Source organism: Leptidea sinapis, chromosome 12 (genome assembly GCF_905404315.1).
Source record: "Leptidea sinapis chromosome 12, ilLepSina1.1, whole genome shotgun sequence".
In the NCBI taxonomy this organism is placed as follows: Eukaryota; Metazoa; Arthropoda; class Insecta; order Lepidoptera; family Pieridae; genus Leptidea; species Leptidea sinapis.
The window spans coordinates 6327777-6355698 of NC_066276.1; the positions used below are offsets into that span (position 1 = coordinate 6327777).

At 32.3% G+C, this 27922-nt stretch overlaps 1 protein-coding gene across 1 annotated transcript; it reads left to right on the forward strand.

Annotated features, from left to right (window-relative positions):
- The first annotated feature begins 96 nt into the window (after nt 1-96).
- LOC126967179 (myrosinase 1-like) lies at nt 97-27708 on the forward strand. Its single transcript, XM_050811654.1, has 10 exons — nt 97-149; nt 717-847; nt 4912-5080; nt 9975-10245; nt 11528-11663; nt 12761-12858; nt 15942-16073; nt 17391-17564; nt 20519-20763; nt 27485-27708. Exons 1-10 carry the CDS (start codon nt 97-99, stop codon nt 27639-27641), a joined length of 1566 nt encoding a protein of 521 aa, XP_050667611.1. The 3' UTR covers nt 27642-27708.
- Nucleotides 27709-27922: the final 214 nt, after the last annotated feature.

The window sequence follows — 27922 nt, forward strand, 5'->3', positions numbered from 1 at the left end:
ACGATATAAGGGTAAACTTTGAAGGTCTTTCCGTGATGTGGGCTGCAGCGAAAAACTTAAATGTCTCAATGAGATTGGTTTTGTTTAGTTAGCAAAATGCAGAGCCTGAGTTGTGTCGCCCAGAGCGGAGCTCTTCTAGCCAGCATCAGGTCTTTATTCTTTGATCATAACTTCAAGTGTTATTGAATTATTAACTTTAACAAAGTTCAAGGCAAATTTGTAAAATATTAGTCGATAGTGCATGAGTTTAATATGTTTTTGTGTTAATTTTTTGGTAAATTAGTATTTTGAGAACTGTTACTTATTTTGTAATATTAAAAAAAATTGTTACGAAAATGTTTTATTATTATTTTGTAGGTGTAAAATTAATTCTTGATAGTGATAGATTTCGTGCTGTTCAAACTTAACCGACATATTTTATTATCTTTACCGTATAAGCGTTATTTCATTAACCTTTTTAATTTGATCAATTTTATTACTAGTACATGTTTTTGAATTAAATGAAAAATAAATGATTCTATTAGTAAATTACAATATGAACGAATTGATTTACATAAAATATTACCCTGGAACAGACATTCAGTCCATAGGATTAATAATTTTGAAAATTATTTAAATCTAATAAAGAAATACATTTTAGATCTTTGGTAATGATAATCCAACTATCTCAGTATATTTAAGGCGTGGTAGAATGTAACAGTGATTAAATATTTCAGCCTGCTGTTAATAACAAATGGAGTGAATGGACTAGTAACCTCTGGGTTGAGCAATTATTCGTTTCCTGACAATTTTATGTTGGGAGTCGCGACGGCTGCATTTCAAATAGAAGGTGCTTGGAATGAGGGAGGTAAGCCTGAAATATAATATTTGTTTGAACTTTCCTCGCCATGTAAACAAAGGCATTAATGGTCGGATTTTCTATCCAGGAGACTAAGTGCTCGTTATGGCACAAAATAAAAAATAACACTGTAGACAAAGCTATGAAATTACTTTAAAAGGTTTGTCGTCTTTTGTTTTCTTTTAAATTAAGCAAACATTTTTGTAACTCTAACAGTGTTTATATTACGCTCCCTTACATTAAGAAAAATATCTGGATGACCGAGCCTTGCTCGGATTTTTAAGAATGTACAAAACTTGAACAAAAAAAAAAACTAATAGGACATCTGGATTCGAACCGGGGTCCTCTGCTTATCGGATCACCCAATGTCCCATCTGAGCTTATTTATTTATTATAGATATATAGTGGCGAAATTTACCTTTGTATTCTAATGTTATTGTAGCTGTTTCTCATTAAAACACGAAAAAAACTCCTTTTTTTTTTAAATTGAAGCTAAATCGACTTGTCGACGCCGAAACTACCTGTATACAAAATTTTATGAAAATCGTTGAAGCCGTTTCCGAGATTCATATTATATATTATATATACAAGAATTGCTGGTTAACGGCCGATCCCAATATATTATCTACAGATAGAGATAAATAACTACCATCTAATGTAAGTACTTAGCTGTCAATAATCTGAAGCTGTACCCGATAAGTCATTCTTATCACCTTAATATTGGGACGCATGAATTGAAATTTCCATACAAACTTCTATCGCTGGTAAGCTATACGTCGTCCCATTGACAGACAGCGTGTAGGGAATACGGATAAGGTGAGTTACCGTCGATAAGTTTATTCGGACAGAAAAGTCAACGATAGTCATGATTTTTATCTCAAGCAAGAGATAGACTGAATATTGGGAACGGCCGATAATCGATAAGATATCTAAAAGTAATGCTGAAGTAAAAACAATTCATTTGAAACAGTTATCTATCGAAATCTCATATTTTTCAAATATCGAAATTGTTATGAACTCTATATAGGAAGACCTATTAAAACTTTTAATGTCATTTTCCAACATTTGAGGAAAACATCAATAGTTGAGGGAAAACTTTGCATATTACGAGGATCGTACGAGCTAAGCTATAATGTATGAAAACCGCATAATTTTGGAAATATTGGTGGCTCGATCGAGTGTGCTACTTTGTAGAAATAATAATATCTCAACTGAGCAATCTAGCTAAATTTACATATTTTACTTCATAATAAAACGTAATAGCAACAAAACTCCGAAGTCGGAATGCGGCATGAAATAATATTTTATTCAATTGTTTTAAAAGCGTTAATCTATCTAATCGTTTGTAAGTTATAAAAAAATAATTTTCGACTAACTTGCTAAATGTGACTGCCTGTGGCAGTGACGTGGGACGGGTCGTTCCCTTCCCTAAAATCTGGTCGACGAAGGCTATGTCTAGCCCATGCGTCATGCTCGTGGACGGGCGCTACTTGTGATGGAAGGATGATCCTGTAACCCTGCTTCATGGTTTTCAAATTAAATTTTAATATATTTTTTTTATTGCTGATGAAATGCTCGCAAAATACTTTTATTTATTTACGGTGTGTGTGGATGATGCAATTACTGTACTCAATAACTTTTGTTTTGCATTCGTTTACATTTACTTTTTTGACTTACTTATGTAAGGTACTATTTGACGTTTGAGTATGTTACATCACTTTACATACATTGTAATTGAAATGATTTGTAAAACGATGAAAATTTAAGTGTTGATTTAAAAGAGTGGCAATGAGTTTCTTGCTACTTCTTCTCATTAGCTCAACCCTTTACGAGGTAGTAGTAAATTCAATAAGAACAAAATAATTAATTCAATTTTACATAAGACATTTTTTTCTGACATTTATAAGTGTCATTTCCGTGACCTACTTGTACAAAGTGATTTTGATTTGATTAGATTTTGTTTTGATGTAATAAATGAATTTACAAAGTCTATATGCATTGTTCGAAAGAAAAATCTCGCACCATACAACGGAACGGTACACGTAGTTCTAATTTTGAACACGTGCTCGTGAAGTCATGTAACATTAGAAACGTCAAAGCTATTTACAATTTTTTGACAGATAGTTTAGGTCAAAAAGTTGGATTCGTCACCTACTGAACCCTTTACTCGCAGATGTGTTAAAAAACGTTGTATGACACATGTGCGGGTATTTACGAATTCGCGACTTTGTTACATTCGTATAAAACGTTTGTAAAAACCAACTTATCGTAGTTGTATCATAAATAATTATTTTTATTAAAATGTTTATTTCCTGTTTTTATGAGTAAGGAAACGAGCAAATGTCCCACTTGATGTCGACCATTACAATATGATTTTAGTAACATATTACTTAACAACCTTAATTGTAGCGTAAAATATATATCGAGGTATATTGGTAACCTGAAATGTTTGCCTGTTACGGTGCCATCCTTAAACAGCGAACCGATTTTGATAAAATTTAGTACAGAGATAGACTAGAGCTTCAAAAAGGACATAAGCTACCTTTTATTGCAAAAAATAAATAAATGGAGGGGTTGAAATAGGGAATGGCAGTTTGTATGGAAATTCGACATTATTGAAGATCCATTAAACTTTGTATTTAGGCACTCGAAAAGAAATAATTTATAAACATTCGTTCGAGCATTTTTGAAACTTTGACATACGTTGGGATGAAATAGGGGATTAAAGTTAACAGGGAAGTACTATTAAAGAGACTGTCCACAATTACAAGGAATATGCACTGTATCATAGAAGAACGCTGCCAGTATCAGAAAGAGCAGTTTGTATATATATTATTTGAAAAGTATCCTAAAAAATTTGCTCTAAGTAACTATTCAATTCGGATGAAGTCGTAGGTAAGACCTAGTTGCTGAATAATTGCATTGAAAATCGTTTTATTAACTGCATCTGTTAAACTATTGAACAACTAACATTACCCACAATTATACTATTTAAATGAATTTACATAAATTTTAACACGAAAATTATCAAGTTTATATAAAAGGATAGTAATAATAATATTGACACACTCTTGCACAAATTATCTTGCTTCAAACTAGGCATAGCCTGTACTATGAGTGCAAGACAACGACATATTTAATACAATATACTTATTTAAAGATACATAAATACAAATAAACATCCACGACTCGGAAACAAATATTCATATTCATTATATAACTGATTGCAACTACCGGGATTCGAACCCGGGACCTCTAGCTCAGTAGGCAGGGTCACTAACCATTGGGCTATGGGGGTAGTCATGTAACATAATATGTAGCAAATTATCTCGAAAGTTTTAAAAGTTGTACAGTGAGTTAATATAATCAATTTCCATGAATACGAGGCCGAATAGTTGTTACAACAAAATATACAATATCAGTGTTGGGGTGTCCTTTTAAGCATGAGTTGCATGTAGTAGGAGGCCCTGCTCTTCCACAACAAAAACATAATAATATGATGTAATAATAAACAAGTGGACTTTAACATAAATATTATAAGCCAAGGGAAAGAAAACTACTAACAATAAGTACATAATAAAAAGTTGTACTTCTTTGGCCTAACAAAGCAAAAATCCTTAAAATTATTTATTCCTCGTGCTATTCTACGTTTGTAGAAAGATCAATATTGTAAAAATCTTGCAACGATGGCTTTGACAATTAATTATTAAATAACGAATGCGGCTGTACGGGCTTGAATCCTTTGCCTATCCTAATAACGGACGAAGAAAATCTCACGTCAAAAATGTCAGAAAATTTTAGGAATCAACTTCACCCTGTTACTTTTGTGTTACAGTGATGGGCGTACATCTTAAAATATCACTTTAATCATCTAAAGATGTGTAACTTCAAAAATTGATTTATATGTAATCTAAACTTAATGTGCTGTGTGTGTGTCTATTTATTATAAGTAGGTTTTTCGTATCTTTATAATTATGACTTTATCCACTCAATTATTATTTTCTTGCATTTATGCAAAAGAAAGCATGCTTTGTTCCAACAGAACAAGGTATTAATTTTTGTAATATTTGTAGGTAAAGGTGAGAGTATGTGGGACACATTTCTGCACAAGAATCCCGACTTCACGCTGGACCGATCTAATGGTGACGTAGCGGCGGACTCATACCACAAGTACAAACAAGACATAATCATGGTACAATCTCTTGGTGTCAAGTATTACCGCCTCTCAATATCATGGCCAAGGTGAGGAATTCCCACAGTTCATTGTACTTTACATATCCGTGATATAATTGCTTCAATACTTCGTATAATACCTCATAGATCTTTTATACGTCTAGATAGACTATGACAGATGTGAAAACGACGAAAAAAGTTTTCACACACACTAATAGGCTCATTCCTGGCCTGTTTTTATCGGTTTTCTTACAGCAAGAGACTCTATCTAGACGTTAAAATTATCTAAGTAATATCTATTCCTATTATTTAAATCTATTTAATGTAATCTTATTTTCCGGCAACGGTTTTGGCATTACAATAATCTATTACGGAATGCTTTTCGTTAGATCTATCTATTGAGATATAGTAGATTTTTATTTGTTTTTTGCTGACCCGACAGACGTTGTTCTGTACATGATAAATAAAATACTGTTTATTATGAATTTGTCAATAATATTTCATAACATTTAGAATTAATTCGCGTAAAATATGCTTCCTGTGGTTATAATGAAATTGTTTCACAGCAGAACTGTCAAACCGTACGTCAATAAATTCTCTCATAAAACATATTTTCATACAAAACAAATATTGTTATAGAAATATTATGGGTGCCTAATCGAAATAAAAGCTATTCTATCTCTCAAGTTGGAATAAGCTGCGCTCCATGAAGTAATCTCAATTAAAATCCGCTCAATTAAAATTAGTTTATCAGTTCACTGAAAGCAAACATCAGGACACTGAATTTATATCTATTAAGATTGTGATAGAGATAAATTACTCACTACCTTCTACTGTTAGTAATTAGCTGTCAATAATCTGAAGCTGTCCCAATGTACCCGATAAGTCATTCTTATCGCCTTATATTGGGACGCGTGAATTGCAATTTCCATAGAAACTTCTTTCGCTGGTAAGCTATACGTCGTCCCGTCTCGATAAGTTTGTTGGGACAGTAAAGTCAACGATAGTAACTATTTTTATCTCAAGTAAGAGATAGACTGAATATTGGGAACGGCTGTAAGATAACAGATAAGTGCAGAATAGAGCAGTGGGATCTTGTACTATTGTTGCAATAAAGATTCAGGATCTAGTGACGGATGACATTAATAGGCATTTATTTTCTTAAAATTTATTCCTTTAGAATTCTTTTTGATGTCATTTCTAATATACTAGATATTACTACCGCTTCGGAAACAAATAGCGCTCTGAGAGAATAGAAGCGGCGCAAGAAACTCTCCCAGCATTCTTTTTTGCGCTCTTTTCAATAAAAATATACAATATTGTACAGTCATTTCTATCGCTATCAAATAATCATAATCTAGTCCCAGGCTGTCCGATCATTTAGATATCCAGCAGTGAAGTAATAGGATTTACGACAAAGCCATTTTTTTAAAGAACATTTAAATTTATTTATAGATACTGCCTGAACAGTGGCTTGGACTTTATTATAAAAGTTTATACATTTACCCTTAAAGCTATTATGTATCTTATGAATAAATTTAAGTTAAATTAATTCATAAGATAAATACATTAAATCTGCATCCTAGAATATCCTATATAGAATTTATTTAGAAATTTGTGAATAGTATTATACTTTTAGAAAATGGATCAGAGTTTCGTGCAAGGTATGAAATTAAAATGAGTAATTAAATATATTTCAATTGTCAAATTGCCACGTAAACGAAAGGGGCTAAGATACGACCGCATCCCAGTCTCACGCGGTTGTAATTTAAAAAAAATGTAAATTATTGGGTTTGGTAACAGAAATTCTCAATCAACACTCGGATCTTACCCTGCAACGTTGAGTGTCTGGGTTGTTTTGATTTGAATATCTTCTAAAGTATTTATTACAATAATAAACTGTCATGATAAACAGTTAGGTACTGTGTTATTATAAAGAAATTAACATGTGTTGAACACTTGTTTTAAAATCATCTTACAAATCTGTGTCTTTCTGTTGTTTAGCGTTCAATAATCTTTAGACATTGCATTATTTAAACAGGTGTCGAAGCTTGTCTAAGGTGTGTCTAATAGATAGATCATATTCATAAGGAAGACTTAGATTATATTATGACAGATAGATGACAGCTGACAAGAATTGCGTTCCTTTCCGGACGAATTTTAATGGGGATTACTTCATGGAGTGCAGTTTAGTCCAACTTGAGAAATAGGATAGTTTTTATTTCTATTTCAGACCCATAATTATTTTTATTTCCAATATTTGTTTTGCATTGAATGTTTGTTTTGTATTTTTTATGAGAGAATTTATTGACGCACAGTTTGACAGTTCTGCTGTGAAACAATTTCATTATAACAACTGGGAGCATATTTTACGAAATAATTCTTGATATGATAAAATATTATTGACAAATTAATAAAAAATAGTATTTTATTTATTATGTAGAGAACAACATCTGTCGGGTCAGCTCGTATTATATATATAACATATATTTTAAACTAATAAAAACTAACACGACGCGCGGCGCCCCGGTTTGATCCTCACCCGACACGTACCGATGTGTTTTTCAGATTTCAACTTCGTATGTATGTTTCTTCGACTCTTGTCATACAATCAACTGGCCTGTATATATGTTCATTTGTTACTTCCATAAAAAAAATATTTAACTTTGTAAAGAAATACTTAAAAAAAATAAGATTAATTCACACCCGGAAAACCATGTGTGTACGGAAAACAGAAAATAATTGACGTCCTTTGCTGCATGACCAAAAGCAAGTGTATTAAAATGTTATAAACGGTTACAAGTTGCCCGCAAGCAATAATTAGTATCGACACGTTTACCTGTATGTGTACTATACGGAAATGCCGCGTAAGTTTTTTTATCCAGTTAATACTTCATTAGATTGGCCTTTATTGCGGTCAAGAACTTAAAGTACTTACTAATATATGTAGTTACGCCTCGCGATTATATGCACGCATATAATCTCATTCTTTTGTACAGAATATACAAATATATAATGTCCGTTTATACACAATACCAAAAGAACAGATTCTTAATTAATATATAAAATGATTTTTTACGGTTTCACAAATTCATAGGATGTGACATCACTTATTGAAAGTCAAAAACTACCACCCATTCCAAAAAGAATGCCTCAGACCTGAGAAGAAAGGGCGCAACAATCTCAGCGGGCTTTTTTTCTTCATCGAAAAAATATTAAAAAGTAATATTATACAATTAAAATGATTATTTAATAGCCTGAGGGCGGTCGCACCATTCCCAATCATTAAAATCGTTATATATTTTTTCCTTTAACATTATAGTTTATTAACAGTACAAGAGAATGTAGTATGAATATAGAATGAATAAGTGCGATTTAACAAGTTATTAAAGTACAGCGCAATTTGCAACTGTGTTACCGCAAGAGTGACGTGAACAAGGCTGTATTATATTAAGTTACCTTATGAGCTAACTTAGAAGATTAGAGGGTTTAGTTGAGAGAAGTGTCTAAGTTATTTAGTGCTCCACTCTCAAATCACTTTAAGCCGCACAAAATACTTTACTTGTAGCATATTCGCTGTTAAGTTTCAACAAAGGCCCGACTTTTGTATTTACCACAATATTCAGTCTAAGTAGCTTATGATTTGAATTATTAATTTTAAGATTCATTTTAACAAAATTCTAAGTAATAATATTAAATGGAAGAAAAGTACAGAAGTGACTAACTTAACGGTTTGGTAATTTTTTAATTTTAGAATTTAATAAGATGTTTTAATATAACAAACGGTTAACAATCCCTACTTATCTTAACATACATAAATTACGTGACACGTTGTTTGTCCGCGATGGACTCCTAAACTAATGAACGGCTTTTAATAGGGATAACTTCATGGAGTGCAGTTTAGTCCAACTTGAGAGATAGGATATTTTTTATTTCGATTTGGGTCCCATAATTATTTCTATTTTTAATATTTCTTTTAATATGAAATAATTTATATTAAAAGAAATATATATGAAATAATTTAGTGACGCACGGTTTGCCAGTTTCATTATAACAATAGGAAGCATATTTAACGAAATAATTCTTGATGTTATGAAATATTATTGACAATTCATAAAAAAACAGTATTTTATTTATTATGTACCGAATGTATTTTAGTTAAAAACCTCGTTAAATATATATTTTTTTTTTAAATTGCTAATGCCAGTCCTCAGGAATACAATAGCGATATTATTTATCTAATTTTTGACTCAATATAATTAATAATAATAAAATAATCACGAGACTCACCCGATTTTCTGCCGTGAAGCTGTAATTTGTAAACACTGTATTGTGATGGGTATCAATTACCATCAGCTGAACGTCCTGCTCGTCTCGTCCCTTATTTTCGTTAAAAAAAACTTAGGAAAATTTAGAGTCTTCTTAATTTGTGTATTTTTTCTATCGATAATTTTTCATTCTATCATATTTTCACCCAATATTAACTTCCACAATTATAATGTAGAACCCTCATCATATATTTTTGGTAATTTTTTACGTTATCTCTCTCTCTATTTAATACATCCAAGACAAAAATTAATATGTTCTCAATAACTTATTGAATAATAAAAATATTTATTTGTTATTTTCTCCAATGTTTCCCGTGTCTAATAACCTGCATGGTCACGGACGATTGTCGCTGTATATTGAAGCAGTAATGTGTAAGCATTAAGGGCACCAAAGCTAGTGAAATTAGTGGGCAAATTAGACTTAATATCTTATGTCTCATGGTGACAAGCGCAGTTGTAGTGCCGCTCAGAATTTTTGGGTTTAACAATAATCTTGAGTGGCACTGCATTGTAATGAGCAGAGCGTATCAATCACCATCAGCTGAACGTCCTGCTCGTTTCGTCCCTTATTTTCATAAAAAAAATATATTTTTAATTATTTCAAATGTGATAAAACATATATTTTGTTTTCGCAGGATATTACCAAAGGGCACAGATAACTATATCAATAAAGAGGGTGTACGATATTATCGAAGGCTTTTCAAAGAACTGCGGAAAGCTAAAATAAATCCAGTTGTTACGCTCTTCCATTGGGATTTGCCGACTCCGCTGATGGATTTAGGTGGATGGAGTAATCCCAAAATGGCTGATTTTTTTGTGGATTACGCAAGAGTGGCTTTCACCTTGTTTGGCGATCTTGTTAAAATATGGACCACTATAAATGAAATACACATACATTGTTATCAAGTAAGTTGACTGCTGCTCATTTATGTGTTTTTACATCTCATCACATCAGCTTCAGCTGTATGTATGTTTGTTTGTAACCAACTCATTTGGGTGCGATTTTGTTCCACTTAAAATGACCAAATTTCGTTCAATCTTATCGATTTATCGAGGAAAATACATTAATTTGATAAAATTATTCCATATTTCAATTTGCAAAATAATATTTTTGTTAATTTATACAATTTTCATCCATCGTCTATAAGGCAGAAATTGATGTTAATTTTAAGTTTCAAAAGAAATTTAATATTTTTTAGTTCAGTTTTCAATACAAAGCGTGTTATTTGGTATTTTTTAACTACTTTTTATTATAGTTATAATTTTTCTATTTCGTTTCAAAAAATTAACATATAAGATAGAAAACTAGTTTCAAATTCATAAAACGAGTTTTTAAATGAATTCAAATCAAAAATAATGTGTTCATTAAGAGCAGAAAATAAGACTTATGAATGTTGAAGATATTTTTACATTTACCACCACTTCGGTAAGATTGAGCTCAACGAGAAGAAGTAGCAAGGAACTCATTGCCAATCATTTTAAATCAATTATGACAGCTTCAGTATTAAAATAATATTTATAAAATATTATGAAAAGTGATACTAAAATTACTCAAAGGTTTCGACTTATTTGAATAAGGTAAAAAGTAGATGCAAATGTGATCTTTATTGAGTGTAAATTCGTGGCAAAAGACTCACAGCTAGCAGTCTGGTGCATGAATTTAGCAAGTCAACATCTCCTGAGGATGCCTCGTGTAGAGACGAAACACGTGTCGAATTGATTTAAAACAGAACTTAGCAGAATATACACTCAATAAAAATTACAACATTTGGATAGTTATGGATTTGCGCAAAATAACGCCTGATTAAATAAAATCAAAAGTAGATGCAGACATATAAGAAGAGTGAATAAATAAAGATAAAATGTGAAATATTCTTATATAAAAATTATGCCTTTCAACTTTTTACTACAAACAAGAGTAAATTTGAAAACAAAATTTAGGAAAGATGCGGGACTCGAACCTGCGACCGCTTGCATTCCATGCGAGCGCTCTTCCACTCAGCCGTTCATAAATTATGTTTTCAAATTTAATTTGTGTAATGAATAACAGAGGGTTTTCACTTTAAAAACATAATAATTTGTGTTTAATAAGAGTTAAGTTTCCAATGACAAGATCGACTAGTGTAGAGTACTTTCCCGTCTGCTCCCTCAAAAAAGAAAAAATTCTGATACATTTATTATTTTTCAGGGATACGGAAGAGATTACTTTGTTCCTGCAATAAAGTTTAGCGGAGTAGCTGACTACTTATGTTCTCACAACATGTTGCTCGGGCACGCTAAAGTATATCATCTCTATGATAAAAAATTCAAGCCTCGCCAAAAAGGTAAGATTTCAAATGACCACAGAGAACGTTTCAACTAAATATTCGTAAATAAATAAATTCATGAGATCCGCTCCTATTGAGAATTACAAAAAAATTTACCAGTGGTCGGCCCCTTTGCACAGCATTTTTTTTTTATGGAATAGGAGGACAAACGAGCGTACGGGTCACCTGGTGTTAAGTGATCACCGCCGCCCACACTCTCCTGCAACACCAGAGCAATCACAAGAGCGTTGCCGGCCTTTAAGGAAGGTGTACGCGCTTTTCTTGAAGGTACCCATGTCGTCTCATCATCATCTATCGCACTGTGGAGGCCACACATCCAGATGGTGGGGATGATATCGTAACTTGTGGCGTGTCGTACGAAGGTGAAATTCGGCGGCAGGAATGGATTAATATAATTAATTCTTAAATTCAGCATGCTGGCTAGATTATAGGTACCTAAACTGCGTCTATTTCTGCGGTGAAGCAGTAATTTTTTTTAAATTATTGTTTCGGTGCCGAAGCTAATGAAATTACTGGGCAAATGAGACTTAGCATCTTTAGTCGCAGGTGACGAGCGCAATTGTAGTGCCGCTCAGAATTTTTGGGTTTTCCAAGAATCCTGAGCAGCACTGCATCGTAATGGGCTAGGCGTTTGAATAGCCATCAGCTGAATGTTCTGCTCGTCTCGTCCCTTATTTTCATTAAAAAAAAAATAGAATACATACAAATTTAAGGCGTTAATGTGATACATTTGTGACTCGTGAAGCAGTAACATATTTTTCGCTTGCTAAAATTACACTATTGCCAATATTTATAAGTTGATCAGAATATAATTGTATAGACTTATGGATACTAACTTAAATAATATACTGGAAAACAAAATATATGATGACAATACTCTTAATTCCAAATTGCAATAAGGGGGAATATCCCAATTCTGCATTTTAATATAAATTAATAATAGTCTACTTGTTTACTAGGCTTAAGTTGCAGAATAAATGATTTTTCTTTCTGTATTATAATTTGTATACTCCAATAGAAGGATTGTCTATTCCTTCAGCAAACACAGTTAAAAAGATTAGAAAATGTCTCCATTTAATAAAATTTTCTCACAGGCAAAGTTGGTTTAACATTGGACGCGTTTCACGCCGATCCTAAAGATCCAACAAAAGCAGATGATCGTGAAGCAGCCGAAAGATATCTTCAGATGACGGTAAGTTCTATTTCAAATTAAAATATTTTTGATATTATGAACTTCTTTACGCACGCTGAGAGAAATAAGATTATTTGGTGAATATTGAATGCTATGACTCTTTTGAATAAGGTCGAGTCGAGTCGACTAAGACTGACTTAGGCCCATCACTGCTGCATAAATACTATTACAATTAAAAATAAACAAAATATTACATTTGAATTTGGAATCTGTCATTTTTATATGATTGTTCATCGAGTTTTCTCATTGGCGCCAATACATTGTACAATATTTTGCGATATTAAAATTGAGTGTGGTGATAAGGAGAACCGAATCGCTGTGATTGCATTACACAAAGTAGGTATGGAGCCAAATGAAAATTTTAAAACTCTCCATATGCTTGGTATTAAAGGCATCAAAACATGTATATCAAGATACCATTATTGTCAAGGTAGTGAAGCCACTTAACAACACCACGTTCAAAAACAACGACCCTTCCAGCAAGACTCGGTGCCGGGTCATAAAGCTCGGTCTACGCAGTCTTGGAAACGAACGTTTCGGACTTCTTCAGGGCGAAGACTGGCCGTCGTCTAGTTAATCCGCTGGATTCTGATTTATGTTCAGTTTTAGAGAGTACGGCTTGCTCTAAACGCCGTGATAATTTGGAGTCCCTAAAACAATCAGTACAATTGGCAGTGAAGTTTTTTCCCATGGAAAGAGTGCGTGCTTCTATTGATAAGTGGCCTCAACGTTTAAAGGACTGTATTGCAGCCAATGGGGACCACTTCGAAACAGCTTTTTATATTTCAAATTCTTTTATATATATGAATTAAATTTAATAAATGTTATTTGTTATAGAAACATTTTTTTTCTTAGTTCCAGTATTTATGGCAAGACTAGGTATTATTGAAATTTAACCGATTTAATTTATTGAAGGGAAAATATATTTTGGCGCGTGAAACGGGTTTAAGTAAACCAGCTGCGGTATCGATATCGCGTTGAATCATAAATATGCTAACGTTAATAGCTAGCTTATAGCATAAAGCGATCCCCTTGACGAGCAATGAAAGTATAACTTATTTTCTTTATATTTATTTAATTTTTTTAAATAAATTAAATTTGAAAACAAAATTTATGAAAGATGTGGGTCTCGAACCCGCGACCTCTCACGTTTCGGTGTGGTCCGCGAACCGTTCGAGTGATATTATCATTATGTCTTGTTCATCTCTCAGGTTGTGGCTTCATCTACAGCATCTACTTTACTGTTAATAACCTGCTAAACCCCAATATTTGCATGATATTAGGAAATTGAAATGAGATGTCGCTCTTTCAAATCTAAGCAATATATTTTTTTAACCCTCACTTCTGGGATTTTAACAAGGCATACAAGATTTATCAACGATATGTCACTCGAACGTTTGGATCAATGGAAAGAGCGCTCGCATGGAACCTGAGAGGTCGCGGGTTCGAGTCCCGCATCGTGCATAAAATTTTGTTTTCAGTTTTATTTGTGTAATATAAACTATTGTTAATTTGTCGTAGTGTTATGTAATAATATTGTTGTTAACATAATATTCATTTATACTTTGCACTACTCCTGCACACACTTTCGGACACATTTGCAAAGTTTAAAAGTTCTGTATGTGAATCAACTTTGCAAAAATCTGGTTGTAAAATCAATACTACCATATAATTTTGTAATAAACATATAATCTGTCTCTGTCTGTTATAAATTTTTTCCAGTGAATTCTGTTATAAGTTTATTCCAGTGAATTCTGTTATAAACTTTTTCCAGTGAATTCTGCTATAATTTTTTTCCAGTACAAAATTCTGTTATAAATTTGACGTCTGTCTGACAACAATTCTACGTAAATCCTTCAATACTTTTTAATAATTTTATTTAGTCTATTGATAGTAAATTGTTTTTTTTAACCTGTTATAAGTAAAAACTGTAGATTCATTTAATTATTATATTATAACTATAAAATTAATAATTTAATTAGAAATTTTTACTTTTTAACGTACTTGCTTTTTATTTAAGAATGTTATTTGCGCCTATAATAGGTAGCACTCAACTTGTATTTTTGTTTATATATATATTATATTTTGCATAAATTAGTGTATACTTTATTGGTGCAATAAATAAATAAATAGCTCTAGAAGAACATAAATTTTGACGGACTACAGTATGGAAGATAGTGACAAGATATACATATTTAACTTCTATGCACATATTATAATATATTATTATATCCAAATAGAAATAGAGTAGAGTTTACTGTAGATTATAAAGCCAAAACCAATTAAACTTTATTCTATTAGGTTTAAACTAAGCGCTTTTGAATTGTCACTACAAATATATCTCTTAAATTACTGAATTTACCATATTATGTTCGTAAAAAGTTGAGCTAGTGAGACGAACATACAAGAATCTCAACGGCCACTCTTTAAATCCAATGCAGTATTTTACAATCGCTGTAATATACATAACAAATTAAGGCGAAGAGTAAGCAGAAAACACGCAAACATGGTGTTTTTAGACAAGTTTTGTGGTGAAAGTATAGCATTTCGAGCTATGAACAATACTTAATCCTGTTACACATATCCTTAAGTCGTATTTGTAGTTTGCTAATGCTTGCTGTTGGTTATAGTTAACACTGCCGAGCCTTTTTGAACTACCACTTTTCTTTGAAGTTAAACAAGTTTTTTGGCATGGCGTAACGAATTTTTTTGGTACTTCTCTCAGAAAAGTTATTCTTATAGCTTGTACTTTTTTGTGTAAGTTCATTTATTCAGATTAGTAGTGAATAACGAGGATTGTAAGCATATAATTTTGAAAATATTGGCTTTGTTACATAGATGGCGGGCCGGCAGCGGTGAACTCATATCGCTCAAGGTCGCTGGCATTTAGTGTCGCCTTAATTTGTAAGGTGCTGCATTCAATATATGAGTCGTGTTTAATAATAGAAATTATTTTATAAAATGTACATTAGGATTGGTTGTGGATTTACTTACGGTGATCACCAAACCAGTGTTATAAATTGTGATACCAATGACCAAACAAAATCATATTGTTATTGTTGGTAACATTATCTTATTTGCAGTTGGGTATTTACGCTCATCCAATCTATTCGGAAAAGGGGGATTACCCGGAACTTGTTCGTGAGAGGATTGATAACATGAGTATTAGTCAGGGATTTGCAAGATCACGACTACCAGTTTTTACCCCGCAAGAAGTAAGTTTTCACTCTTGTATTAAACTTTGAATGCGCTGTTGTAGATTTGCTACTCTTAATGGAGCAAACGTTCGTGTTTGATTATAGTACAGGCCCGATCGTGAGTGGTGAGTGAAATGTAGGCGTAAGGTCGAGTATTTCGCTAAGGAGATTTGTATTACACACCAGTGGGAGGCTCCTTTACACAGGATACCGGCTAGACAATGGGTACCACAACGGCGCCTATTTCTGCTGTGAAGCAGTGATGTGTAAGCATTATTGTGTTTCGGTCTAAAAGGCTCCGTAGCTAGTGAAATTACTAGGCAAAAGAGACTTAACATCTTATGTCTCAAGGTGACAAACGCAATAATTGTAGTGCCGCTCAGAATTGTTGGGTTTTCAAGAATCCTGAGTGCCACAGCAAGTATTATTAGGCGTATCAATTACCATCAGCTGAACGTCCTGCTCGTCTCGTTCCTTATTTTCATAAAAAAAGACAAAACATTTACAAAAATACATAAAAGATTGTACACACACCAATAAAGTTTCCACTAATATACATATCCTGTGAGAAGTCAAACAAAGGGTAAAAAAAAGACTTACAGAATAAATACGAGTATTCTCTAATATATTTTTTAAACAGTGTAATCGAACAAGTATGTAAATCAATATTATTAAATTTTACATTATACTTATTACAAGCCCGATATAAAAAAGTATTTAGAACAATTTAATGATTTTAAAGTTATTTAAAATAATTTCGTTATGAAGATATATTCAATACATTATAGTCTGTGTTACGCAAGTGGGGTAATTATATCAATTCTGAATGCTATGTGGATTATTTGGTTTTCCTGGATTTAATATATTAAACTATTGCGCATTCTAACATTGTCATACAACATTGATTGAATTCATGGAATATCTATTCTTAATGAGTTTTATAATAGTCAGATATCATATCTATTTTGTTAAGTTTTATACTGTTATGTATTAAACGCTGTATTTGTGACGTTTGGACTGATTTTTTTTATTTAATATATAAGATAACTTAATATTTCGAGAAAAAAAATTCTCCATTGCATTTTAAGTTTTTATAATACTAACACGAAATGCATGAATCATATTGTAATTAACACCAGTTTCTGGTACGGAAAATTAAAAGTTATCAATATGTTTTTCTTTCTTGTCTTAAGACAAATTATATGCTTAAGTCAGTATTTATTTTTGGACATTTTTTTTTAAATTATGTTCCATTTATATGAACTGTTTGAATTAATTTTACACCACCTAATTTGATTATTGATAGATTTTCTAATTCTCTATTTCATGTTTCAGGTTGAAATGGTACGCGGATCTTCAGATTTTTTCGGGCTTAACCATTACTCTACATTTCTCATGTCTCTATCGCGTATGGAGGATGGCTGGTCGGTGCCATCAATGGACCATGATATTGGAGTCAAAATGGAACACGACCCAACGTGGCCCACGCCTGGATCTGATTGGTTGGCGGTAAGCATTCTGAACATTTATTTTTAAAGGTATTGTTAAAATAACGTTTGCGTAGTAAATACTATTGCATAAATATTATATATATTGTAATGCAATTTTATAAAAATAGAGGGTCTTCTTCTCAGGTTTTAGGGATCTTTTTGAATGTTTAGAAGATTTTGTCATTTAATAAGTGAATTGGATGCAATGAAGAGGGCTCGGAGTTGCCCTACGAGATCGAATCAGAAATGAGGAGATCCGTAGGAGAACTAAAGTCACTGACATTGTCCAGATGGTTGCGAAACTGAAATGGAAATAGGCAGGGCACGTAGCTCGACGGACAGATGGTCGTTGGGGCAGTAAAGTCCTCGAATAGCGACCACATACCAGAAGACACAGACGTAGTGTTGGTAGCCCCCCCCCACCCCCCAGGATAGACCGTTCTCTGGTCAAGATCTCCGGAATAGGTTGGATTAGGGGAGGATTTTGTCCAGGAGTGGACGATTTCCGACTGAAATAATTTGATGAGAAGTAAATTCAAACCCCTTTTTGGACCTTAAAAAGAACTTCTCCAAGACAATCACTCTCCTTCAATTGTTTTATAAATTTTGTGAGTCTACCTAACTTATTAACATGACAACATCTTCTTTAACTTAATTAAATTAATTGAAAAAAAAAAAACAACGTAGGCATATAGCTTAAAAATAAATGTTTCATAAAATTGCTTTTCTGTTAGCTTACGCGCACTTAAAGTACCACCAGTGGGAGGCTTCTTTGCATAGGATGCCGGCTAGATTATGGGTACCACAACGGCGCCTATCTCTGCCGTATACCAGTTATGTGTAAGCATAACTGTATTTCGACGCCTTAGCTAGTAAAATTACAGGGCAAATTAGACTTAACAACTTATGTCTCACAGTGACGAGCGCAGGAGTAGTGCCGCTCAGAATTTTTGGGTTATTCAAGAATCCTGAGCGGCACTGCATTGTAATGCGCAGGGCGTATCAACTGAACGCCTTGTTCCTTACGGTCATAAAAAAGTACTACATCTCTCAAATCATAATTATTCAAGACTAAGCAATTTTTTTAAATGAAATTAAAACTATTTAATGAAAAATTTTCAAGAAGGTTTTTTGAGACGGCCATGTAGGCTTAGCGACTCTTAATAAGAAGGTGCTATAATTAGCGAGATTCATAATTAATTTAAAAGATTTTTATTTGTTTGTCAAAGTATACTTGAGTTTTATCAAAATTGTGGTGTCAAATTTTTGGGATTACTGCCTAAAACTCTGAAAGAAAATTGTATTTGAAATTTTGAAGGTAAAGATAGCACTTGCAAATTAAATTTATTTTGATATTTGAAATTGAAAGTTCAATCTTGAATTCAAAGAGAAATGTTAATGTTTCATTAGCTAGCCGTCTCAACATCACAAAGGGTACCTAGCTAAATTCTATTTAAAATTACAATATTTATTCAAGCGAAATAGTTTATGTTAAAAATATTATATTTTTAACCACGGACGAGTAAAAAAAGAAGGACTCGGCGCCGTGATATTGAGGGTGAAGCACCGTTATGCTAGTGTGTGTGTGGTTACGGGGGATACTAGTTACACAATTTTTTCTCCCTTAAATAATCATATATGGCCACAAATATTTTTATGGTATTGTTATTACACTATTCACAAAGCATTCTAAAACATTTTATTGCGACGCAAAACTGATCTGCCACAGACGAGGGCACATCTCATAATGGCGGCCGATCGGCTTGTATTAGTGTAAGTGTGTGTGTGAGAGTATGTATTTACACGTTTGCCGGCTTGTTTTGGTGCTAAACTGTTATGTAAGGTGACATGGAGTCCTTATTATTTTACTAGTCCGTGTTTTTAACGGTTAATGTAAAAATATAAAACGTTATCTAAATAATACGTAAGATTTTATATTTTCCCGCTGAAATAAACTCAATAATAACTGTATTTGCGCTATTTATCTGATTCTTCTCGTTGTCTGTTTATCTTAAAGAGAAGACTTAATACTGCATTAATAATTGTATAATTTGCATATTTTTTCTTAAATTAGCTGTTATATTGTTTTTAATTTTATTAATAAGCTGTTATATTATTAAGTTATAAGAGATGACAGTTAAAGAGCATACATTCGAAATATATTTACGGCCGTTCCCAATATTCAGTCTATCTCTTACTTGAGATAAAAATCATAACTCTCGTTGACTTTTCTGTACAAATAAACTTATCAACGGTAACTCACCTTATCCGTACACGCTGTCTGTCAATTGGACGACGTATAGCTTACCAGCGATAGAAGTTTGTATGGAAATTTTAATTTACGCGTCCCATTATAAGGCGATAAGAATGACTTATCGGGTATATTTAATCATTTTTTTTAATCATTCGTCTTTTTATTTGATAATAGTTGCTGTATTTTCTAAATTTTATAAGTTTTTTATTTTTTGGGTTGGTACTATAAAAAAATATTTATGTAGTAAGTAAACAAGGTAATTATCTTATTTTGTAAGAGCTCCTAAGTCTTTTTTTTATGAAAATAAGGGACGTGACGATCAGCTGATGAGAATTGATACGCCCTACCCATTACAATGCAGTGCCGCTCAATATTATTGAAAAACCCAAAAATTCTGAGCGGCACTACAACTGCGCTCGTCCCCTTGAGACATATGATGTCATGTCTCATTCAGACCGAAACACAGTAATGCTTACACATTTCTGCTTCACGGCAAACAGACGCAGTTGTGGTACCCATAATCTAGCTGGCATCCGGTGCAAAGGAGCCTCCCACTGGTAACTGTTTAATTTAGAGCGTAAATATAATGGAAATTATTTAAGATATTATACCCTATAAATTAATATAATCATAGCAAAATTAACATGAAGGTAGATTGTTATTATTTAAATAGTAAGTTATTGATTCAGAAATAAAATAATAACAAATTTTATTATCAGGTTTATCCAGAAGGCTTCCGAAAAATTCTCAATTGGATCACAAAGCAATACGGCACGAAAGTTCCAATTATTGTAACAGAAAATGGATTGTCTGATTTTGGAGGACTCAATGATTATGATAGAGTCTCTTATTACAATAATTACATGAGTCAACTTCTTTTGGCTATTCACGAAGATAAGTGCAATGTCATTGGATATTTTGCTTGGACTCTTATGGACGACTTTGAATGGAAAGATGGTTTTACGTAAGTAACTAACTAACGAGATCAAATTAATCATTACTCATTCATAATCGGCGACCCATATAGCCCAGTGGTTAGCGACCCTGCCTACTGAGCTAGAGTTCCGGGTTCGAATCCCGCTAGGTACTAACATGTATATTATGAATATGGATGTTTGTTTCCGAGTCATAAAAGGCATAAAAGGCATTTATTTTCTCAAAATTGATTCCTTTAGATGTCATTTCTTATACTACTAGATACTACTACCGCTTCGAAAACAAATGGCGCTCCGAGAGAGAAGAAGCGGCGCAAGAAACTCTCCCAGCATTCTTTTTTTGCGCTCTTTTCAATAAAAATATACAATATTGTACAGTCGCTATAAAATAATCACAATCTAGTCCCAGGCTGTCCGATCATTTAGATATTCAGCAGTGGAGTAATAGGATTTACGACAGAGCCATTTTTTTATAAAACATTTAAATTTATTTATAGATAATGCCTGAACAGTGGCTGGGACTTTATTGTAGAAGTGTATACATTTACCCTTAAAGCTATTATGTATTCTACGAAGATATCCATAGATGCTTTATATATATTTATGTTTGTTTAAGATAGTCATTCATCATTCATAATCGACGACTCATATAGCCCAGTGGTTACTGACCCTGCGTACTGAGCTAGAGGTCCCGGGTTCGAATCCCGCTAGGTACTAACATGTATATTATGATTATGGATGTTTGTTTCGAGTCATGGAAGTTTTATATATATTTATTTTTGTTTAAGATAATCATTCATCATTCATAATTTACGACCCATATAGCCCAGTGGTTAGCGACCCTGCCTACTGAGCTATAGGTCCCGGGTTCGAATCCCGCTAGGTACAAACATTTATATGATGAATATGGATGTCTGTTTCGAGTCATAGATGTTTTATGTATATTTAAGTATGTTTAATTAAGTATTAAATATATCCTTGTCTTGTGCCCATAGTACAGGTTATATCTAGTTTGGGGCAAGATAATTTGTGTAAAAGTATATCATTTTTTTTTATTATTATTTTACGATTATGTATAGGTTTATTGAATAACATTGTTTTGTAAGTTAACGTATGTGAGGCGTGATTAACAATATATTTAATAAAAAATAGTTATAGTACTTGTCTTCCAGACAACCCTGATCAGATGTAGTGACGTGATATATACATACATTATACATTTAAAAAAAATATCTGTGTGTGTGTGTGTGCAAGTCACACACGGTAGAAGTGAACAGTTCCTGATTAAAAATACTCATTGAAAAGTATTGAAAAAATTAACAGTAGCTTGATGTAAACTGTATATTTATAAATACATATAAAAAGAATTAGGATTATTGAAAACAATTCAAATTTTATCATTTTCAATACTTTTCAATGAGTATTTTTAATCAGGGGTAGGCTACGAGGGATTGATATGGATATAGAGTATCAGGATAACGTCCGTTTTCAATAACGTATCTCTACGGATATATTGCTATCACCGTTTAATGACAAGATCTTATCTATCCATAGCTATGTCCTATATAGTTATAATCCAATGCTATCTGTTGATAGGTTATTGAAATGTAAGTTAGCGTAAAAGGATAGATTTGTCTACCTCTAATAAGTTAAACTAAGGATAGATAGGTTATTAAAAACGGCTTTTAATGATCAAGTTGGAATCAAATAGACACAACGAGATATGACGTCCAGTAATGAATAGTGTAAGGTTGTTAAAATAATTGACAACTCATTCAGTTCAGTGTGACCACTGACTGACAGTGTCACTACTGACCTAGTAGCCCCGGGTTCGTATCCCGCTAGGTGTAAATATTTGTATCATGAATATAAATGTTTGCTTCCGAGACATTGATGTTTTCATAATCATCATTATATATATACGTTTAAGTATGAACATACAGATATAATCCTTAAAAATATTGTTTATGCAAACAAACTAATCTTATATCTTATTTAAAATACTATGTTTAAAATAAAACTATCATTATGGGGTAGCGTACCAAGAATACTGGCAGCATTGCCGCGTTGGATAGCTAGGCTGATCCGTTGACCGATATAGCTGCCAGCACTTGGGTTTCCAGTAGCCTTAATGAGGCGCGAAGATAGTACTTTGTACATTCTCCGTGCCTCTGGGCCCCACGGGCCAAGTGTCTATCGAGACACCTGGCTGAGACATTAGTATCGACCAAACGGCACAAAGAGTTAGGACTCAAACTCTACAGACTATGTCTAATAAGCAAAAGTTTGAGGCTAGACAATTTGTGTCAATAAAAATTATCACACATTATTATACATAATATAGACAATGACGTTCTATACATATGGATATATCGCATTCTGATAAAGGAACGGCAAAAGTGTGCTTAAAGCCAATGTAAGCACACTTTTCTCCTTAGTCGTGTGTCAACTGTGTGTCAATCAACAAGTCTAAGTGTGCCATAAAAAGTGCTTAAATAACACATTAACGACTCAAAAACAAGACTGCTGTGACTTATCATCGGTAAGGTCAATTTATTATATAAGATTGATATGCAAAAAGCGGAAGTAATTTAATAAAACGAATATTTTTTCATTAAATATGGTACAATATTATTAACAAGTCCCCAGACAAGACCCGCTTGTCAGAATGGGACAGATGAAAGGACACAGTCAGAAATGTATAGACATAGCAGTCGAAGGTTATTATGGTGTCATTTTTGGCATGTGCCATATTTTGGCTTTGATTTTGTATGAGGTGCATTGTCTATATGTATAGAACGTCATTGAATATAGTTCATGATTACATATCGCATGCGCTGTATGGGTGTGGTATAAAACTATTGTCTCACTCATACAGATGTGTTGGAACTTGGAATAAAACAATTATGCATATAAAGCAAATTTATCTATATCCGTTCATCAGAATATAATTGTCGTGGATCACGATCAAACTAATATGCCCTTATAATACAATAGTTAATAATTATTAATTATGCGTAGTTTATTAATAACTTCCTAGCGCTTATTTATTTATTTATTTATTTATTGGTTCCCATACAACATACATGTATTAATAATTACAAAATAACGCTAGTATAAGTAAATCATTATTAACATATACGTCAATTAAATGGAAACACTTATGATGGTAACACGTGATATTTAACTTAAATAAATGTAGAGTTATATAAAACAATAAATAATTTTATGTTACTATCACGACTTAGGAAAATGCATGTAACTTGTTAACTAAGATAAAATAAACATAAATTTAAAACACACAAACTAAAATTATATCCTACATATTATAAGTATAACATAAATATGAAGCACATAAAGATAAGCTAAGGCTCTAACAGGCGCAGAGTGTCTAAAACTAGGCGTCGACAACTGCACAGACTATTAGAAAAAATATCAATACAGTTATTGATATTTGCTAAGTCATTATATGAACGAGATAATCTATTAACTGGTGCTTTATGTGATGTCCACAAGCGAGAAGTTGAAACAAAGAAAGTCCTTACATTTCTAGTCCTACAAGGATTACAGTACAGTGAAAACCTGGACAACAGTTTAGTATGAATATGATGATTTGCAACTTTATACATGTATATTAGATCAATTAATTTACGGCGCATTTCAAGTGAGTCTAGATTAAAATATTTTAATCGAGCTTCATAACTATGCAGTGATTTTCTAAGTTTGAAAGGGTTGCACAAAATTATCAAAAAACGTTTCTGAACATTTTCCACGGTATCAATGTGGTTATATTATCATTCAATTATAGTCCGGGCATCTTTTGTCGCTATTGGGTTTATTTTACTTACAATACTTCCGTTGAAGTTTCATTCCGTTTTATTTGGTCACTTCCTAGTTAATAATGTAACTACTAAATCACACGCCAGTGGGAGGCTCCTTTGCACAGGATGACGGCTAGATGACGGGTACCACAACGGCGTCTATTTCAGCCGTGAAGCAGTAGTCTGAAGGGCGCCGTAGTTAGTTAAATTACTGGGCAAATTAGACTTAACATCTTATGTCTCAATGTAGTGCCGCTCAGAATTTTTGGGTTTTTCAAGAATCCTGAGCGGCACTGCATTGTAATGGGCGGGCCGTAGTTACAAAAAAAAACACTCAAAATATTAAAAAAAAATACGACATACAATTACGCAGTTATTACATTAGAGAATGAATCTCTTCTCCTTTTTTGTTGAAGCATTCCCATTTTGATATTAACACAAAATTCTTTGTCCATTTGCGTGGATACATAGACATAATACCACTAAGTGGCATAAATAAAATAATTTAACATTAATTCCAACTTTCACTTCGAAATATACAAAAACTTCTAGAGTGAAATATTAAGAAATTCGTATTATTCAAAATCAATTCAAATAGGGCTTTAAATCATTTATTATACCTCAAAATCTTCCACACATTCTATATAAAATATCGTCTCAGACTTTAGAAGAACTCTGCTGGTCTCTTCGTGAAAAAAATCGGTACAGTAAAATGTTCAGATAGCCAGAGTAAGGCTTACAGTTGAACTCAAATTAAAATAATTGATACATAGGTTTTCTAAAAGAAAGAGCATTACTTTGTCGTTATTCCTCATGATCTAAATAATTTAGAATAGAATAGAAAACACTTTATTAAACAACTAGCTGACCCGGCAAACGGTGTTTTGCCATATAAAGTATAATTCACGCGATAGTTTTATAAGTAATAAAATATTGCCTATATTATATAATATATATATATATATATTGATATATATATCATTTTGTTCTATTGTCAATAGTTTTTGCAGCGCACGCATAAATAGGTTTTTGATTTTACACCTTGTGTTACAAAATAGCAATTTTATTACGGATCCCTAATTTTGAAAAAAAAAACATAGCCTTCATCGATAAATGGACTACCCAACACTGAAAGAATCATTCAAATCGGACCAGTAGTACCAGAGATTAGCGCGTTCAAACAAACAAACAAACAAACAAACACTGCAGCTTTATAATATTAGTATAGATAAAACACACATTCAATTTACAGTATTAATTATAATCTTAACACATTAAATTAAATAAGTAACAAAAATTATTAAAATATAAAATTAAAAAGAACTAACTTTGCAGCGCGTGATAGCTAAAAGGAGCAGACTCAGTTTGATTAGATCGTATTCAAGTTGCCTAAAGTATATTCGCCTAAATAACTTTTATTTGCATAATGGGTTAATAACTGGTTAATAAAGAGTATAAAACTACTCATTCCCATATTATTATAGTATGTTAGTTTATTACAACAGTATAGAAGAATTTAAAATATAAAAAGATTATTCGAAGTGGTCTCCATTGGCTGCAATACAGTCCTTTAAACGTTTAGGCTTGTTATCAATAGAAGCACGCACTCTTTCCATGGGAAAATTCTTCACTGCCAATCGTACGGATTGATTTAGGAACTCCAAATTCTAATGCCGTTTAGAGCAAGTCGTACTCTCTAAAACTGACCATAAATCATAATCCAGTTTAAGATCGGGACTAGACGACGGCCAGTCTTCAGCTCTGATGAAGTCCGAAACGTTCGTTTCCAACCAAGACTGCGTAGACCGAGTGATAAACGTTACACACTCTTTATCACCTCACTCCAAATATTGTACAATCTATTGGCGCCAAAATGAAAAAACTCAATGAACAATCATATAAAAAAGGCAGATTCCAAATTCAAATGATATATTGTGTATATTTTTAATTGTAACTGTATATATGGCCAGACTAAGTAAAGTATGTTTCAAGAGCAATAAGACTCCTTCACAAAATTAGTAAGAGAAAGTATCATTAACTTTTGGGCCTGCTTGTAATCGTTGATGCTTCCAATATACGATAATTTATATTAATAAAGTTCATTCCTCAATAGTTTTTATGAAATAATTTATATTACTTAAAGACGATTCATATATTGGATGCAGCACATTACAGACGAATTTGTTTTGAATTGATTTTGAAAAATACAGCTATTGTATAATACTCTATTTGATTGAAAAGAGTGGCCGTTGGGTATCTTGTATGTTCTTCTCACGAGCTCAACTTTTTCCTAGCATATGGTAAATTCAGTTATTTAAAAGAGATATTTATATTGAAGATTCAAAAGCGCTTAATTTAAGCCTTATCGAATAAAGTTTATAACTTTGACTAACCTTAATAGCTTGTGTATTATTTTGGATAGATTTCTTTAAATGTATAATGTTCACGCATATGGTTCGTATACTATTAATCAAATCACAAAGTTACAATTGAAACGAAAAAGTGATTAAAAAATTTGTAATTAACACACACACACATACACATTTAATTTTTATTTATTATATTTCTGTTTCATTTGTCGAGGAATCACTGACCCAGTAGATACAGTTTTAACTAGTTTCGGGATCAGAGGTGTACCCCTTCCTTCCAAAATCGAGTAGTACCCTTTGGCACTACATATTTTGTATACACCAATATCGAAAGTGCCGTGCGTACATCCATTCAAATCATCCTAATTATAAGAAATCTATTCATACTCGTAAAATAATACCCATTGGTAGGGCGCTGTGGGCGCGTCAAAATCGCGCCGATCTATGACATACCGTTTTTGAATGTTATTAAAATTAACAATAAAAACATATAAAAAATTTGTATTACATAATAAATATTCTAAATATAGTAATTTAAGTTAACTATTAACTTTTTTCAGGGTGAAATTTGGGCTTTTCGAGGTCGACTTCAAGAGTCCTAAGAAAACAAGAACACCAAAATTATCAGCAATTAACTTCCGTGAAATTGTAAGGACAAGAAAGATAAACCACAACTTCATTAAAATACCAAGTTATAAATACAAACGGCAGCTATAACTTTAGTATTAAATACTATTACTTAACTGGTTTGTAGCTATATTTAACTAATGTTGTGAATATTGTTAGTAAGTTATGTTTAAACTATTTTAGAATTGTTAAATATATTATTTATGGTTGTTGTTATTTTGTTTTTTTATTTATTGAAAAACATATAATCCTAGTAATAAATAAATAATATTATATATAATAAACATATAAGTTTTACCAGGCATATATTCAATCACATTTTTATAGAAAAGGATTACAAACGAGCAAATATAACAGATCATTGAATAAAC

Excerpts from the sequence above, each read along its gene's own strand:
- LOC126967179 (XM_050811654.1), top strand. The coding sequence starts at position 97 with ATGCAGAGCCTGAGTTGTGTCGCCCAGAGCGGAGCTCTTCTAGCCAGC. Across the intron at positions 11,664-12,760 it reads ATTCAAGCCTCGCCAAAAAG|GCAAAGTTGGTTTAACATTG; the intron begins GTAAGATTTCAA and ends ATTTTCTCACAG. Across the intron at positions 17,565-20,518 it reads CTGGATCTGATTGGTTGGCG|GTTTATCCAGAAGGCTTCCG; the intron begins GTAAGCATTCTG and ends TTTTATTATCAG.